Source organism: Micromys minutus (assembly GCF_963924665.1).
Source record: "Micromys minutus genome assembly, chromosome: 5".
In the NCBI taxonomy this organism is placed as follows: Eukaryota; Metazoa; Chordata; class Mammalia; order Rodentia; family Muridae; genus Micromys; species Micromys minutus.
The window spans coordinates 23,584,440-23,601,966 of NC_137974.1; the positions used below are offsets into that span (position 1 = coordinate 23,584,440).

The 17,527-nt window shown below is 33.6% G+C and overlaps 1 protein-coding gene across 6 annotated transcripts in view; it reads right to left on the reverse strand.

Annotated features, from left to right (window-relative positions):
* DACH1 (dachshund family transcription factor 1) overlaps positions 1 to 17,527 on the reverse strand; it is a gene marked incomplete at both ends in the record, with an annotated part of 377,461 nt that overhangs the window by 133,489 nt on the left and 226,445 nt on the right. For 3 of the 6 annotated variants that reach the window (XM_080916936.1, XM_080916935.1, XM_080916934.1), the window contains one exon: positions 2,230 to 2,402. The exons of 2 other annotated variants lie outside the window; for them this stretch is intronic. In XM_080916936.1, the coding sequence (XP_080773062.1) occupies positions 2,230 to 2,402 (173 nt within the window). Of the gene's footprint in view, positions 1 to 2,229; positions 2,403 to 2,823; positions 2,980 to 17,527 lie in introns of all 6 variants that reach the window. One more of the 6 variants, XM_080916933.1, reaches the window with a different exon arrangement.

Sequence of the window (17,527 nt, forward strand, 5' to 3'; positions counted from 1 at the left end):
TTCATAAGAATTTTTGGTATCAGTAGTGTTATGAAGAGACCAACAATTTGTTTTCTATTGTTAGATAGCATGGTGTGAGTGTGTGTGCCTCTGTGTTTGCATCTTTATGTGCATGTGTGTGTCTGTGTATGTGTGTATGTGTGTATGTGTTTATTGAGTATGTGTTGTGTTGGGTTAGAAACTCTTGTGCTACTAGGCAAACAGTCTATCAATTGAAATACAACATTCTCAGCTATTAACAACAAGTTTTACTCAACATTGTTTTTGTACATGGAAGTAGCCATAGACTTTATACAAATTAGTATATGTATTATATATTTGAATTACTATATATATGAATCTCCCCCCTCTTTCTCTCTCTTTCTCTTATTATATATGTACATATATATATTTAAATATATATGTTTAAAAAGATACTTCTTGAAAAATATATATATGTCTGCCCCAAAATATCATTATTTATAGAAGTGAGAATTTCAACTTGATATAATTTTCTTCTATAATATCTTATAGATTATTATTTATATTTATAAATTTATATTTATAATATAAATTAAAAAGCATTTCAATTCAAAGCATATCAATGCAAACATATAGATTTTATCCCCTGAGGCAGAAACTCAAATGCTTATATTTTAGTCCATTTTGTATGTAGTAGTATTTTGTTAAAATAGCATTAGATCATTTTACTTAACAAATTAATTAAGAAAAATATGTTATAATATATTACTCCCAGATATAATTTTTTTTAATTTTATATCATTTTTTTCCATTCTCTCCTAGTTTCTACTTAACCTTAATTTCGATCACTACTTAGAAAACATGAACAATTTTTCAGCATGTAGAGAATACTTCATGTTTCTATTTTCTCTTCAGAAACTGTTATGTGCTATGGGGCTAAATCTTTGGTATTTAACATCCCACTTTCAAGTGGCCTTTACATTTAGAATCTTGTCAAGCAAATCAAGTCTCAGGCACTCTTCTAATTACCCACAGGGGCCCATTTTGTTCAATGTGACATCGTAGTCAGCCATTTTCTTTGGGAAAAATAAAACTTCCCTAATCTACATTTAATTAGCATAGACAAAGTAAGTTTACTAAACAGGATTTGAGCTGCTGGGTATCCTAATATCAAACTCAAACGCTGTGGTTATTAACTTGAAAGTGTTTCATCACTTAGCATGTCAATGTTTTAAATGCAAAGGAAGTGCTGTCTGTTCAGTGCAGATGTGTTTTTCAGCACTTCTATCAGGCACTTGGTCCTCCCATTGAGAGTGCAGGGGAACTATCTGCTCTCTGTAATTAATCTCAACTAGAGCAAGGTTTCCCATGTCCTTCTTGCCATCAGGATTTATACCATGATTCAGGACCTCCTTGACTCCATCTGTTATAAAACTTCTAAAAGTTGTCCCAAGAGGCCAGGAAGTGGGATATCAGTATGACTTAGTATGTAGGTGTTGGCATATGTGGGAAGACATTAAAATCACTAACTTTCTTATTCCTCTTCTAGGAATTTCCTTCCTGCTTAGATCTTCTTCCTCTGCATTTTGAAACTTGGTCTGAGAAACCACATCAATATTTCTGAATTTCTATCAATATAGCTACGGGTTGATATATAAAGATACCTGGAGAGGAAAATTAACTTTTTTCTCCTACTTATCTCAACTGAAGCACCATAGAGCTTTAGAAAGCTGATTCCAGGCTGCAGTATTTTAATTAACATGGGCTACAGCACAGACAAATTTTGAAAATTGAGTGCAAATAGAAAGAGTAGCAAGTCAAGTCTCTCCATATTCTTCTGATTGTGTGGACTCAGAATATATAGAGGATAACCCCCAAGTTTACAATTAAAGTGTTAAAGTACAAAAGTCTGTGCTCTACATATTTTCTTCATGTAAATCTATCCAGATGAGAAGTTATGGGATCTTCAGTTTTGAACGTTATGTAAGCATATATTACGGCTCATAATACTACAGACAGAAGCACAAATAAACATCTGTCCATGTAGACATTCAGACAAATTGAAGTATATAACTTATTTCCCTATGTTATTTCTAAAAAGCAAGAGTTTATAATAGCTCAAGCTGTGTGACTTCTTACTATTTGTACTTTTTCTTCTCGCCATTTTCTCTTCTTTAGATATGAGAAACTTACTTATGGGGATAAAAACAAATGGACTGAGGGATGGTAGGTGAAGGTGACCATTCGATGTTATGATGAGACGGTTACCTTAATAACAGATGTCTCCACCCTGGATGGAGGACTCTGAACTTGTGCTGCCGCCGCCATATTTGCAATGGTGCTAAGGTGGTTCATCTGACTCATTGCCATGGTGACAGATGCTGGAGGTAGGCTGACAGGAATTAGAGGATGGGGCATCATCATAAAAGGAAGTTCCAATCCTAAAAAAAAAAAAAAATACAGGTAAATCATCACTGCTGTATTGAGCTTAATTAAAATCACCAATGACATGTCATTAAGAGTTAAAACATTGAAAAATTATTCTAATTGTGACAATCAAAGAAAAAGAAGCTTGTTTATTTGTACATAGTAATAGTCACTCATGCCTGGGAAATTAAGCCTACAGCTAGTTTGGTGCCATAATTCATCATATCCACTTTTATGTGTTTAATCCAAACATTCTGGTCTTGGCTTTATCATTCTTCCTGGCAATGTAGCAACTAACAGACATGCCATAGTTTTGATGAACTGATGTGTGAATGCAATATATCTTTATTAATAATCATTATTACTATTCTGCTAGTCATTAAAGAAAAGAATTTTTAAAACTACCACTTTTAGTGCTCAAAGTTGCCATCGTACCATTTGGCGGAAGGTGGCTGTGTTGCAGATGGTTGAGAGGATGGCTAACTGGAAGGCTATACGCTGCAGGCATGCGGGTATGTACAACAGGAGCCTGAGATCCCTGGGATGGGGGAGAGTGCAGTGTTTCCTTATCCCAAGAACCACCACTGCTGCCTGTGGGGAATGAATATAAATTATTTGGATATCATATTAATCCAAATCATCCAAACACTAATGATGAGATCTGAAAAGGTTTAACATTGGGGAATTAACAAATGGGCTTGGAGGGAAATAAGATGAAATAAGACAAAGTTCCCCTGAATTATGATTTCTCTCAATTTGTTTTGTAGACGGGATGTTGAATTTCAGAAAAGAAATAGTTTTTGAACCATTTAACCTACTTGTAACGTCTAATCTCTTTTGAGCTAACCAACTTAATACTAAATCATCTTTACTGTATAACTAAATAATTCAGACTTTTTACCAAAGGAGAAATGGAAGTTGTACAATACTTTTGAATCCTTTCAGTAAGTGGTAACCTGGTCAACATCGAGAGTTAAAGTGTATGGCTTATGTCAACCAACAGGAACAGAAATAATTCAGATTCATAAGAACATAACTTAAGTAGGCATTGAAAATTAGATAGAAAACATCACTTATGGAAATATGATAAATGTTAGAGCAAAATATCAGAGGTGTGTAACTGTGTAGAGCATTTGCTTCAAACAAAAGCACATGTGAAATCCGAATAAGGATAGTACCAGAGTCAGTCAACTAACTGTCCGTTGGAGGAAAGACAAGGCAGTATTCAGGACCATGTCAGAATAATTATAAGGATCCCGTAAAAGGAATTTATAAATCATGTCTTCATACTAGTTTAGCGATGTTAATGCATTTCTCTAAAAAAATTTCATATGGAATTATAGATTTAACTTTTCGTTACCCCAATGAAATTATTTTAAAGTAGGTAATATTCTCATAAACATGGAAACAGCAAAGTTGGTAAAATTCCCATTTAGTGCGTTAGCTCCACTAAAAGCCATGTTGTAAAATTTCTATGACACAGTTTTCAGTGATGACTACTTAGTTACTACCATGATATTTTCTCCTTTGCTTCATGAAGACAGTTAAGGTTCAATATCAATTCAGACTCATTAGCTCAATATTGTCTGGATCTCAGAGTAAATTGTTCAATAGTGGGTAGAGAGAACTCAATTCAAATTCTTCAGCAATCAAGCAAAGCAATTTTATTAAACAATGAAAAGAATCAATTAAATGGATATCTTTATTATCTTTAGTATTTTACAAGAAACTATGACAGCTTTTACTTTAAAAAACGTTTAGAGCTTTCTACAGGAATGATTCACAGAGAAGTTATTCCGTCATTCTTCTCCCACACTTGGATGCAAAAGTTCATTTTCGTATTCAATAATTTTATATACCTTACCCCTCTACGTCTGAGTTTTTGACACATATTCCAGTCAAATGTAAAGCTCTCAAATGCCTCCTGTCAGGAGAGTACTAGGATAAAACTCTTTAAATAACTTCATTTTGCTTCTTTTTACCAAACTATGTGCAAACATATTACCTATTTAGCACATAATAAACACATTTTGAGATAATAAGTTTAAAGGAAAGATACTAATTTAAATTCTGATTAAATAGATGTACAAAAATATTACTTATGTTCCCTTCTCTGTGGCACCACAGTTTCTTAGTAAGGGAGCTCCTTGGCTGTCTCATGGTATTTTTCTAAGAAAGTTTCTAATGCTACATTAAAATTCTCACTATGTGGAAAGCTATTAACCATCTCCACAAACCATCATTTGTTAAATACTCAGGATGTTAGCTCATTTAGATAAGAAATGGAGCAAACAATTAAGAAATAAGTCTGATGAAAGATATATAATATATAACCAAGTCAGCTATAAGTGATTTTTGCATTATTTATAGTGTACTCCTCCCTTAGTGCAAACAAATGAGAAATGGAAAAAGGGGCCTCTTTGAAAATAGACATGCCTACAATTGCTAAAGTTTTCATTTCAACTGTTATCATTTTATAAAATATTGTACATGAAATAAACTTATATAATATTCAATCTTATTAAAATGGAAGATGATCAATTCAAGATTTTGAAACAAAATCCATAGGCAAGAGACAAAATAGAAACTCTTAGAAATAATAAAATGAATATCTCTTAAAAAACATGTAAAATTGGGGGCAAATAAATGGCACCTTTTATAACTCTAGCATAAATAATAATATTTATCATTCATTCCCTTGATTATTATATATACCCAATAAGAAATTAATTTCAAAACAGCTGATTACATTATGTTCAAATAAAATTGTATAGAATATACACAAAATGATTATAGGCAAATTACAGTGATCTGTAGATATTTCATTATATTGTCATGCATTAATAATGGTAAAAGTATATTTGCATAGTATTCTTCTTTATACCTAGGTGACATGTAGTGAGTTGTTCTGATTTCCTATAGACTGACCCTGATAAAGGAGACAAATCTCTTAGGGACTAACCATCACACCACTGCTTAGTGAGTGACAGTGATAGACTGTGACAGGAACCTGACATTGTCAAGTGTCGTTTACAATGAAAACAATGTCAAGAGTTGGTGCTTACGCCATTCCATTACAGAGCACTTACGAGGATGTCAACTCCATCCCATGATGAAAACATGAGTTCTAAAGAAAAGCAAAGACTAGTCACAGGCTCCACAGACATTTCGCTGTTTCATTTGTTCAGATTTGGGAAAAACAGGTACCCGGTTTTCAGTGGATTCATTTTAATCAAAGTGAAAATGACACATAAGTTGTATGTACATAGAACATAGTGTGTTCCTTTAGAAGTAGTCCTTGGGTGAATTATGTAACAGAGCCCTCTCTTCTCTCTGTCTGCTTCATCTGTTCCTATCTCTCTCCTCTCCACTATATCTTATCTATCTATCTATCTATCTATCTATCTATCTATCTATCTATCTATCTATCTATCTACCATCTATCCATCTATCTTTCTTACTTATCAGCTGAGGCCATTTGATGTATCACATAAATGCTAAAATCATCGAGACATTGGTTTGACACAATCAAATTGCTCAAGATGGAATGACAGTCAGCAATTTGCAAATGTTGAAATTTACCTTGTGCATTAAAAAGATAGCTATATAAAATGCTTTTACTGAGTTTAATGTAATACTTGAAGCATGATCATTTAAGAACACACTCTAAGCTGAGTCACGTTTCGCTCTTCCTGTGAGGCTAGGGATCAAATTTGGTGCCTTGTATTTTTTTCCGGTCATGATATAGCACTGAGCTACTTCCCAGGTAACCTGAGACATTTTTTGTGATCCTATTTACTAAAAGTGCAATGTTTCTATCTTGAAAACCTTTGGAACGTAATGGAAATGTAAGTAACTAAGAATGACTTCAATCTTGAATTACTTGGAATTAGGTCTCATGAGCAATACCGGAAAGAACTATTTCAGGCAGAATGAAGTTCTTCATACATATTTCCTTTATGCATACCCAACTTGAGAAAGTTTTGATGCAGCTCAAAATAAAAGAAGTATTAGCCATTACTATCAAGACAAAAGGTTAAGTGGTGTGTGTGCAGAAGAAAGGGGCAATTATATCAGAGAACACTTTGCTTTTTGATGCTATTGCTGTTGTAAGACTCATTAGCACCACACTGTCACTGTTAACCAGATGAAACAGATCCCTGAAAGCAAAGCAAAACAAACCCAGGCTAGAGTTGGTAAACACTTCCATAGCATTCAGTACAGGGAAAGAAAGAGTTGCTAAATGCTTTTGTATTTACTAGACATATGAATCTCATTAAAATCTTTGATAAGCTGATGGTAAGCAAGAACCAAGTGATTCCACAGAAATATTTTTGAAACCAGGTCCATTAATTTCCACAGCTAAACTAGACTGGGTTGTAGACAACGACACAGAAATGACCCTGATATCATATGCTCTGATTCTACAGTACAACTGCACAATTGCTCAAAATCACATATTTTGTGATATTGTAGCTATGAATATTTTAGCCTTTTAAGCTTCAAACAGAAATTTCTTCATTTTTTCAGTGTAGTGTGCACCAATTTCAGTAAGCAAACAAATGAACTAGAAATTATCCTCTCTAATAGTTTTATAATTTCCCTATAGATTTGCCATCATTTCAAATAAAAGTCACAACTGTATTCCCTATAAAATTTTTAATATATGTCATGAGAAAAACCTTTATGTTCATGTGTAAGTAAGACAAACAAAAACTAGTTTATGTTCATATGTAAGTACTGATCAGGACAAGTTAAAATCAGTTTTGATTGCCATTACTCTTCACTCAACTAGAGATTTCAACAACTACAATTTTTTGTCTTTAAAATCCAGAAAAGCATAACTCTCTCCTAGAAGGGATTGCAAGCTCACAGGACTAACATTGAAATTTTTTACATTTGCCTTCCGACGTTCAATCATGTCTCTAACAGACCAGAGTACAGCTCAAACAGTAATATTATCAGTCTTCGAAGCAAGAAACAGAGGGACGATCCCTATCTCCTGCTTCCTTACTTCCCATTGACATGCTGTTCCGTTCCATGTCTGCTTGACTCCATCTCTGCGATTTATCTCTACTCTTTTATCTGAGCACTTGTAGTCAGTTTGAAGGAACTGAAATTTTACTTTAATGTACAAATCTTAACACTGTCACTCCTTTGCGTCGGAGTCTTAATGGTTTGCCATTTATATGAAAAACGTTCAAAATTTGGAGCTTGTGTCAGTATGATACGGTCGGCTTGTGTTTTGTGTTATATTTATTATGTAAGATGATGACCCCAATTATTACGCCTGAGAATTACAAATGTGATTAATCCTAACAATTCCATGTGGTAAATGTGCTGATAGAACACAGAAGGTAAATACGAATGGAGTATGATCTTAAACAAATGTAGTTTTAGATATGAATAAAGTTAGAGAAAAATGAAACACAGGCATATGTATATATATATATATATATATATATATATATATATATATATATATATATATATATATATATATTATGGGCTTTCCATTGAACAGAGACTTTGATAAGCTCTACAAACCAAACTTTAAAAAAATCTCATGTTGTCCTGGCTTGCTTGGAACTCATGGAGATCTACCTGCCTCTGCCTTCTAACTGCTGGGAATAATGGCATGTGCTACCACGATGGACAATTAAAATTAATAATTCTGGAATTAACATATCAGTAATAATATCATGAAATGTTTAACTTGTTCTGTAATTTGATTCCCAGTGTTATGAAATCACAACACAAACTGTTAAAAACTATGAATCACCTCTGTAAAATGAGAGATGGGAATAAAAAAATCAGTTCAATTTGCATTGGTTAAATATGATTTAAATATAGATTAAAATCTAGTAGGTGGAAATATAAGACTGAAATTGGAAAGATAAACAAATACTCAGAGGGAAAATTAGGAATTATTTAAAGAGCAATTTTCAAGTACATTAGGATGGGTGTGTTTGTTTTTATACTGGAGACACCAAACAAGCTTAAACAAATAGTTGGACCTGGTTTCTACAATTTAATAAAAGCTACATGTTATAGTAAATTTTTAGCAAAAAAAGAGTTGTGTTAATAACCATGTTTTCCTACTTCTTCTAATGTAGGATTTGCTATTTAAAAGGACAGCCAACATAAATATGTGAATATCCAATATTTCTTGGACCTTCGGTTATCACACAATTAATCAATAGGTAACATGCCGAGGATGGCCTTATCTGGCATCACTGGGTAGGTGTCCCATTGGTCCTGTGGACATTTGATGATCCAGAGAAGGGAATACTAGGGTGCTGAGGCAGGAGTTGGTAGGTGGTGGGGAGCACTCTCAGAGGCAGGGAAAGGGGGAGGTCACAGGGTGCTTGAGGAGGGGAAACTAGGAAAGAAGATAACATTTGAAATATAAATAAAATAAAATGATCAAATGTAAATAAAACAACCAATAAAAATGAAAAAAAAAGTGTACTCTATCATGGTCTACTAACAATATTTATAAAGAAAACTAATATATTTTAAAAGCTTATTGTCAGTCTAATAAGTCTCCCTGTTGAAAATGTAATTGTCTTCTTCTAAGAAATTCAGTTAATATGCATACAATTGTTAATCATAGGAATCTTCCATAGGAAAAAAAGTTTTATCCCTCTGTGATCACTATACTGATCACTATACTCAAATCTGTACTAATTTTATTATTTAGAAAAATATTGTGCCTTATTTTGTTTGGGTTGATTTTTTTTTTTTTTTTTTTTTACAACTGGCTGTGTCTAGCACCCAATGTCAGTACTTCCTTATAGCAGAAGACGGCAGTTTAAACACATGGTTTCATATGTTCCATGCTCATATCAAAGTTGCTATAGTAAAAGAGATGTCCTTAAACTCCTGATTCAGTTTTTCCCAACTTCTCCAGTGTTAAGTTTACCTGTATAGGTCAATCTAGCTGATTTAAGTGATATAGGACTCAAAATGAGAGACCTGGGCAAACTAGGTACATACACTTAACAATGAGCTTTCTTTTTGACCCCAGAAAAGTTTTTGTTAGGTAAACTTACTTTAAACCCCTTTTACTATTTCAACAACTATATAAAAACAAACAACAAGAAATAAAACCAGGAGATTTCAAGACAAATCTGACTTGGGAACACCTGACAGTTAAAATAATCTGCCGTGAAATTGCTTTTGTTCTTTTCTTGTTGCATTTAAAAATTTTGTTCCCTGAGATTTGCATATGGACCTAATAAAACTTATAGAACATATTTCACATGTTAGTTAAATATTATTAAATGTTTAATAATATTATAGTTAAATAATAGAGTTAATATCATCACACAGATATATACTTGTGTTATAGACACAAATAAATAATGGTAAAATTAACTTGACTTAAATTTCTCTTCGATAAATATACATTTTGGGGATTTTTCTATTTATTTTAACTCCCACCACTCACAAAATTTTTCTTATTTAGAATACAAGAAGGCTTAATTTTGCTGTTGTTATAGTGGTGATTGTACCTGGGCCTCATGCATGCTTACTATATACTGGACCACTGAAATGTACCCTAACTGCCAAGGTCTGAGTAGTTTTAATTTTGTCAAACATCTTTCAATGGGTAGTACAAAAATGTGAATTGTTTTATTAACATTAATATATTTTTCAGTTTTTAATGAGAAATTAATTGTTAGAATTTGTTCCCATTCTACTTTATTCCAAGTTAAAGCTATTCCTAAACTATGAAATTTTCTTTTAAAGAGAGACAGAGACAGAAGGAAACAAACATCAAGTAGTAAGAATTGTATGTGAAAGTCACTAAGGAAGACACATTTCAGTCTTTTGTCAATAGTGGTTAAGACGGTACCATAAAACATGCAATAAAATTATCCATGCGGTCATTACTGGCCTGCACTCTATACCAAGTTGTGAGCCAGAAACTGCAAAAGCACTGGACTGATAAAAGGAGAAAAGATGGTAAGAACTGTAGTGTATAGGGCTTCTGATAGCACATAAAATGCTGGCCAGGGAAAGAATGGGGAACTCACTTGTGATCCCACATATGTTTTAGTTGTTGTCTTAATGCTCTTACTTGTTTATTACATCTTATTCATTATTAAAAGTTCAAACAATATACTCTCATCAGAGCTTCCACCATCTCCTCTCAGGCTCTCCTTACCTCCTAACCGATCCAACTCCATGGCCTGTTTCTCTCACTGGGTGAAACGCTGATCTCAAATACCCACTTAAATGCTGGACTTTATCAGCCTGCTACCAATCCCAGGTAGAAAGAAATGGACACTATTTGAAGTGCTCAAGCAAGATTCACCTGGATTAGCTGACATGGCAAGTAAGAGACTATATCTAAGTATATAAGACAAAAAGGAATTGAGGAAAACACCAGATATCATTTTCTGCTCTTTATATGCCTATGTACATATCAACTTGTAACCTATTACATATGCAAATACCCACATTTGACCAGGCATAACACACACACACACACACACACACACACACACACACACACACACACACACACACACGTGTGCATGTGCATATGTGTAAAACTGATACATAGTGAGTAAACAAAATTGCATTGCAGATGCAGATTTGGTGTTTTTCTATACTTTATGTAGGTAGACTTTAAAGATCACATGGGATTGTAGGGAAAGGCATGGACATAAGAATATCTTGGACAGATCATTGTCTCTAAGCCTTGTGTATTGCATGTCAGAGCTCACAGAACAGTGAAGTCTGGGCAATCTGTCAAAGACATACACAGATGGTGGCTGTGGAAGTCGGCTGGGAAACGCAAGTGAATGGAGATGCAAGCACGCATTAGGAAGGCATCAGAAGTCACAGTGAGGTGGGTGAGGGTCAGATTATGAAAGCTCTCAGGTGTCAGGATGATGAGTTTGGTCATCATCTTAGGAAGAAGAGAGAGATGATTAAAGTGATAGATCAGAGAGTAGGACTAGGAAGAGGCTCATCATCAGGAATGACTATCCCAAGTTCTGTCATCCACCACATTGATATTGATATGACCATGACACATATCCTGAATATAATATTTCATGCTACAGAAAAAAAATGTCGAAAAAGTGTTCTCTACAGTGTCTGCTTCTTAAGAAAACGGTTGAAAGAAAATTGGCTTCCTGAGCAAGACATGACTAGGTTCTAGTCTTTTTTTGCTTATCCAAACTATTTACTGAAATGCCCTAAAGCTGTCTTTACTTTTAGTACAAGGGAAACAAAATGCATTTTATTTGGGAACTTGTTAGTGTCTGTGTCTGCAAAGAAGAGGTCTTATTAAAAAGGTTACAGAGTTTCCTGCATTCATTAGGGTATAACTTTTAGACCTTTTCGGACAGTCAAAATTGGAGATGACAAATTGAGAAACTTTTTTCAAGATTCAAGACTTAGGAGTAAAGTCTATTAAATGTAACAAGGTAATCCTTAATCTCTTTAAGGCAAAATTAAATTTGGAGATGTATGTTAACACTGTTATTTTCATACAATTCACAGTGCACACTGCTGTCCTGAGTCGTCTTCAATGATTATTTTCCAGAATAGTTCACACATCAGCCTATAGGAAAAGAGTGGCCACTCTGCCTAACATGTTCCTGAAAGATACATATCTCAGCCTCCTGACCCACTTTACAATTTGGTACCATGCCTTGCAGAAATCCCCAAAGCAATTTCTCAAAATGACCATTTATGACCACTTGTAGCGGTTAGTTTTTCAGTGATCCTAGAATCATTTCATCCATATGTACATCTATTCATGGGAGTATAATCTTTTAAAACTGGACCCCAGAAACTATACAGGGAGACAGACTTTTTTATTTTTCAGCCTAAAAATATATCTAGTAAGAGGTACCTTAAATTTTGCTGGGTAAATATTTAGGTGGTTTTGTTCTTCCTGTTTGTTTTTATTTGTTTGCTTGCTTACGTGTTTCTACAACATGTAAAAACATTTTTATAAAATTTTTGCGTGGTTGTATTATTATAGGTTGTTTTTGCAAAGAACAAAAGTCAATATTTTTCACAACTTTTATGAAATAATTAAAAATAATTCAGTGTACTAATTTATTTGTTTCTAAACCTCCGTGTTTTAGGTTAGCTTCTATTTTAATATGGAAGTGTTACTTCTTAATGCAAGTTCATGAGAGAATAAATTTCAAGTGGCTCACTTCACAAAGACTGAAAAATTCAAATCTATCAGAATGGCAAATGTCATTTCTTCCCTGGCTTCAAAACGCATATACCAACCGTTTTATACAAATTATCGTAATGAATAAATGAGTTTGTTCTTTATGTATAAAATATAGTTTGTATTTATGGCAGAATATTTTAATAATAAATGAATTTTAGGTTTGTTCCATTGTACTTGATAAAGTGTGATTAATTTGGTTTTTTAAAAATGCAAACTAGACATTACTATATTACTTTGTAAAATGCACAGCTTGCAACAGTATTGTCTCGGTGGGATCTTAAACTGAATTGTAAAATGTGTCTTATTTCCAGCTTGATTTATGTAAGAGATAGCAGTGGATAAGGCCCTTTTGAAGTTGCATTGCTTTGTGTGAGGAAAAACAAAAAGCTAAATTCGTGAGAGTTCATTAAAATCCAAATCAAACTTTTGTGATATGTAAAATGCATCTGAAATAAAACGTTTTGACACCAGCAAGGTACCACACTTCAAGAAACAGCTTTTTGAAGTTCCTATTATGACAGATGACACAACACATTTCTGACATTTTCTGTGATTTTTATTATGATATTTCACATAATTACCAAACCATGTTTTTCTCCAAGAAAGTGTTCCTGTGCCCTGAGAATTAATCTATGATACCATTTAACTTGGCTTTTTGAAGTAAATATCACCAGATAAAAGCCAGCTGGATGTGTTTAAGAGGACCCTCGAATGAATGTATTAGTGTCTGAAAAAAGAGAGGACAAATCTTCTAAAAAGATTAATTTCCATAAAAATGATAGCTCCCAGATCTACAAAAGAATAAATTCAAAAACATAATAAACTCTCAGAAAGAAGGTAGATTAAAGTACAAGCTGCAGCACTGCGCCTCCACAGCTGTTGTGTGGGAGCGATTCTGTATCAATTACATTTGGTTGGTCCTGTAGGGCTCTTCAAAGCCTCCCGTGAAAAGCCTGAATGTAGAATAGTGTGACACCATGAGTAATAACTTCAGTGATTAATTTCAATTCAACAGCACATTCCTTCTGATCTGACTCTCAATATTTACTGTCTGAGAGCAGCTACAAGAACGTTCCTGGGAGCTCACAACCGTTTCTGCTCCTTCAGTTATTAAAGGTTTGAATATGAGTTTTTCTTTGTGATGAAAATATTGCAGGCGTATCACATCACATCAGGTACTGACATCATCGTATTTAAGACGGAAGCCAATCAATGGACTGTTTTTTTTTTTTTTTCCCAATATCCTGCCTAAAAGCATGTCTCCCGAAAGCAGCCAGGGATGCTGTTCAGATAAGTTGCCTATGTTTCCTTGTCCAATTGCTCAGACAGGGTGGCCATGCGTACATACTGTCAAGGTAAATGTACTCTTCCATCTTTACTGACTCATTCTGCTCCTGGGCGAAGCAAACGTGAAGATAAGCTGTTTCTAAAACATCTTTTAATTATATAAAAAATCTCTCAAATCTGCTTAAAAGTGTAACCACGAAAGTGACATATGTAAGTTCTTTATTTAATTATTTTTGCATATAAGACATTTTGTCCACATTCTTTCACCTCTCAAAACTCACCTCAGAGCCCCACCTACTAACGACTGAACTTCATGTAATTTCTGTCTCTAAAAAAAAAGTAAAGTAAAACCAAATCATAAAAAAGTACACATACATGCACACACACACACAGGGGAGAGAGAGAGAGAGAGAGAGAGAGAGAGAGAGAGAGAGAGAGAGAGAGAAAGAGAGAGAGAGAGAGAGGAGGGAGAATAGAGAGTTAAAACAAACCAAGAATACAAAACAAAATAACAAAGACTGTCTTTCCTTTTTTAACTTCTATCAGTTGCAAATAGCTTCATGGTAAAAATATAGGTGTTTGTGCCTACTTCTCCTTGTCAAATTTTCATACAATAAACATATAGAAAAAGAGATAGATAAACAACAAATGCACATATTTTAAGTTTGAAGTTTTATTAAGTAATAAACCAGAATGCAAAAATGGGGCAAGAAGGATTTATTTTCCAACCCAAACTATTAGAAAAGAAGCCCTAAGTAACGTTAATGAAAAAATTTATTAATCATATTTTGACAAAAATTTTATTACATGGAAAAATATATTCCATTTTTCCTATCTTCCTTCTCTTTGGTATTCTTTCTAAAATACAGTGCCAAAAAAACATCAAAATGAGTTGTCACAAGTAATTGCATAAGTGTTCATTTAAACTTAGTTGTCTTTAGCATGGTGAAATATTAAATATTAGGTCCACAGCTATTATAATGAAGATATAAAGTATATCACCATTATCAGCAAAATATCACTACCTGTGTTTGGTATGGAGGAAGAATGTTTGTGTTCATTTCTGTATATGCAAGTGTACATGTGTATGTGCATGTGTGCATGCATGTCTGCTTGCATGTGTGTGTGTTTGCATGTCCATGTGTGTGTGCATATGAGTGTATGTGTGTGCACATGTGTGTGTGTCTGTGGGAGTGTATGTGTGGGTATGTGTATATGTGTGTATGCCTGTGCATGCGTGTGTGCGTCTGTGTACATGTCTGTGTACATGTGTTTGTGTGTGCCTGTGTGCATAGAGTGTCTACATTCTTTCCACTTATGTTAAATACTAAATGTTTCTGGAAATTTTAATAGTAACTTAAATATTTTATTATACTTCTTCCAAAAAAGCTGCTTTTAGTTAAAACATCACAACAGTAGCTACAATGCCTCTGCAAACATAACTGCCATTCTATTAAAAAAAAAAACAGTGCACCAAACAGTAAATACTGGCCTCCAGGGAAATGTAAGTATTGATTTTATTACCGAGTTGGTTGGCTGGCATTTGCAATTGTCAAGTCTAATTTTGGAGCATGCTTTAAGTATCCTTAAAAATGCACATGAAAAGAAAAAATATTAATTGGAAAATATTGGCAATTATACTATGGTAGCTTTAAATACCATTAAAGATTGTTTCTTTCCTTTTTTTATTGACTACACTATATATATGTATAAATATGCATATATTGACTACATTTATATGCATATAATAAATAGATGACCAGATCATTTGCATGAAGTCAATTATGCACTCATTTTCTATCTAATAAATCATGAGTTGGCTCTGGAAATGAAGTTAATGACAACTGTAGTGATAACATTGTTAGAGTTCTTTAATTTGGTTTGGGAATTTTGTTCTAACTTCTTTAATATTTAATACTTGACACACCTCAGAAAACACGAAATGATCAGGAAACTAATTAGAAATCTAAAAATATCATCATATTGATATAAACTTGAAGTAAGAGCTTCACTGACATAACTCATCTCAGGCTCTAAATAGAGCAAAATTTGTCAATTTACGATAATTAATGGATTTCTTTTCATCTCATTGTGATCCTCATCCTCAGTGGCTTTGGTTTGCCATCTACAAATAGGGAATTCTAATATGTATGCTAAAGTTATCATAAATGAGTATCATTTTATAAATCCATGTCAGAGAGCACCCCTGTTTAATATGTAAATCTTCAACTCTACCTAGGGGGCTGTAAATACAGTGAGTGTTAAACTTCTATAATTAACCAAAAGAAGTGTTTATGCTACACATAAATTTTTGAAATGTCCTCTATGGACATCTAAAGAGGAGAAAATTAATATCAAACAAACATTATAACTGGTCTTCTGGTTCATCACAAAAATTATTTTGCATTATAAACACATACTAAACTCTGGTATCACATACTAAAAAGAGAATTAAATCTTGTTAACACATGCACACACACAGACACACACACTCACAAACACAATATCTAATGCCAACAATTGTCAAGTTCCTTTATCATAACTACAAAAAAGGATCAAATGAAAACTGTTAAAAACATGAGGAATCATTTATATGATGACTTTTAAATATGTAGAGGGTTGATCTGTAAAGATATTGTATATAACCTATATTGTGTAGGAAGATGAAAAGTCTGTGTGTGATTTGTATGACTCATGTATTATAATATACTATCGAACTAAACTCAAAGCATAAAAGCTTTGCCTTCTCTGAGTATATCATAGGCTTCTATTTTTATATTGCTCTTAGGAAAGAGTTTGAATAACAGTGGGGGCATATAGTTGAGTTTTGTTATTCACAATAAATTAAAATACTGAGTAGAAATCCAAGGTTCTAGTTCATAATACATAATTGATATAGAACCAATGTTGGATCAAGAACCTCCACATAAAATTAGATGTACTGAATCTAATGGAAGAGAAAGTGGAGAAGAAAGCCTCGAACACATCAGGATAGAGGAAAATTTCTAGAACAAAATATCAATGGCTCATGCTCTAAGACCAACAATCCTCAAATGGGACTTCATGAAATTCAAAATCTTCTGTAAGGCAAAGAACACTATCAATAGGATAAAACAGCAATCCTCAGACTAGGGAAAGGGTTTTACCAACACTATATCCAGTTGAGGACTAATATTCAAAATATACAAAGAACTCACAAAGGTATACTCCAGAGGACCAAATAACCCTATTAAAATCGATACAGAGAAAAACAAAGAATTCTCAACTGAACAATCTCAAGTGACTGAGAGGCACTTAAAGAAACATTCAACATCCTTAGTCATCAGGAAATGCAAATCTGAGGTGTGGAAATCAATCTCACACCAGTCAGAATGGCTAAGAACAAAAACTGAGGTGACAGCAGATACTGGCGAATATTTGGACAAAGAGGTACACTCCTCCATTGTTGATGGGATTGCAAGTTGGTACAACCACTCGAAATCAGTCTGGTGTTTCCTGAGAAAATTAAAATTAGTTTTAACAGAAGACACAGCCATACTACTCCTGGGCATACACCCAAAAGATACTTTTAACATATTTCAAGAACACATACTCTACTACATTTTTAGCAACATTATTTATAATAGTCAAAAGCTGGAA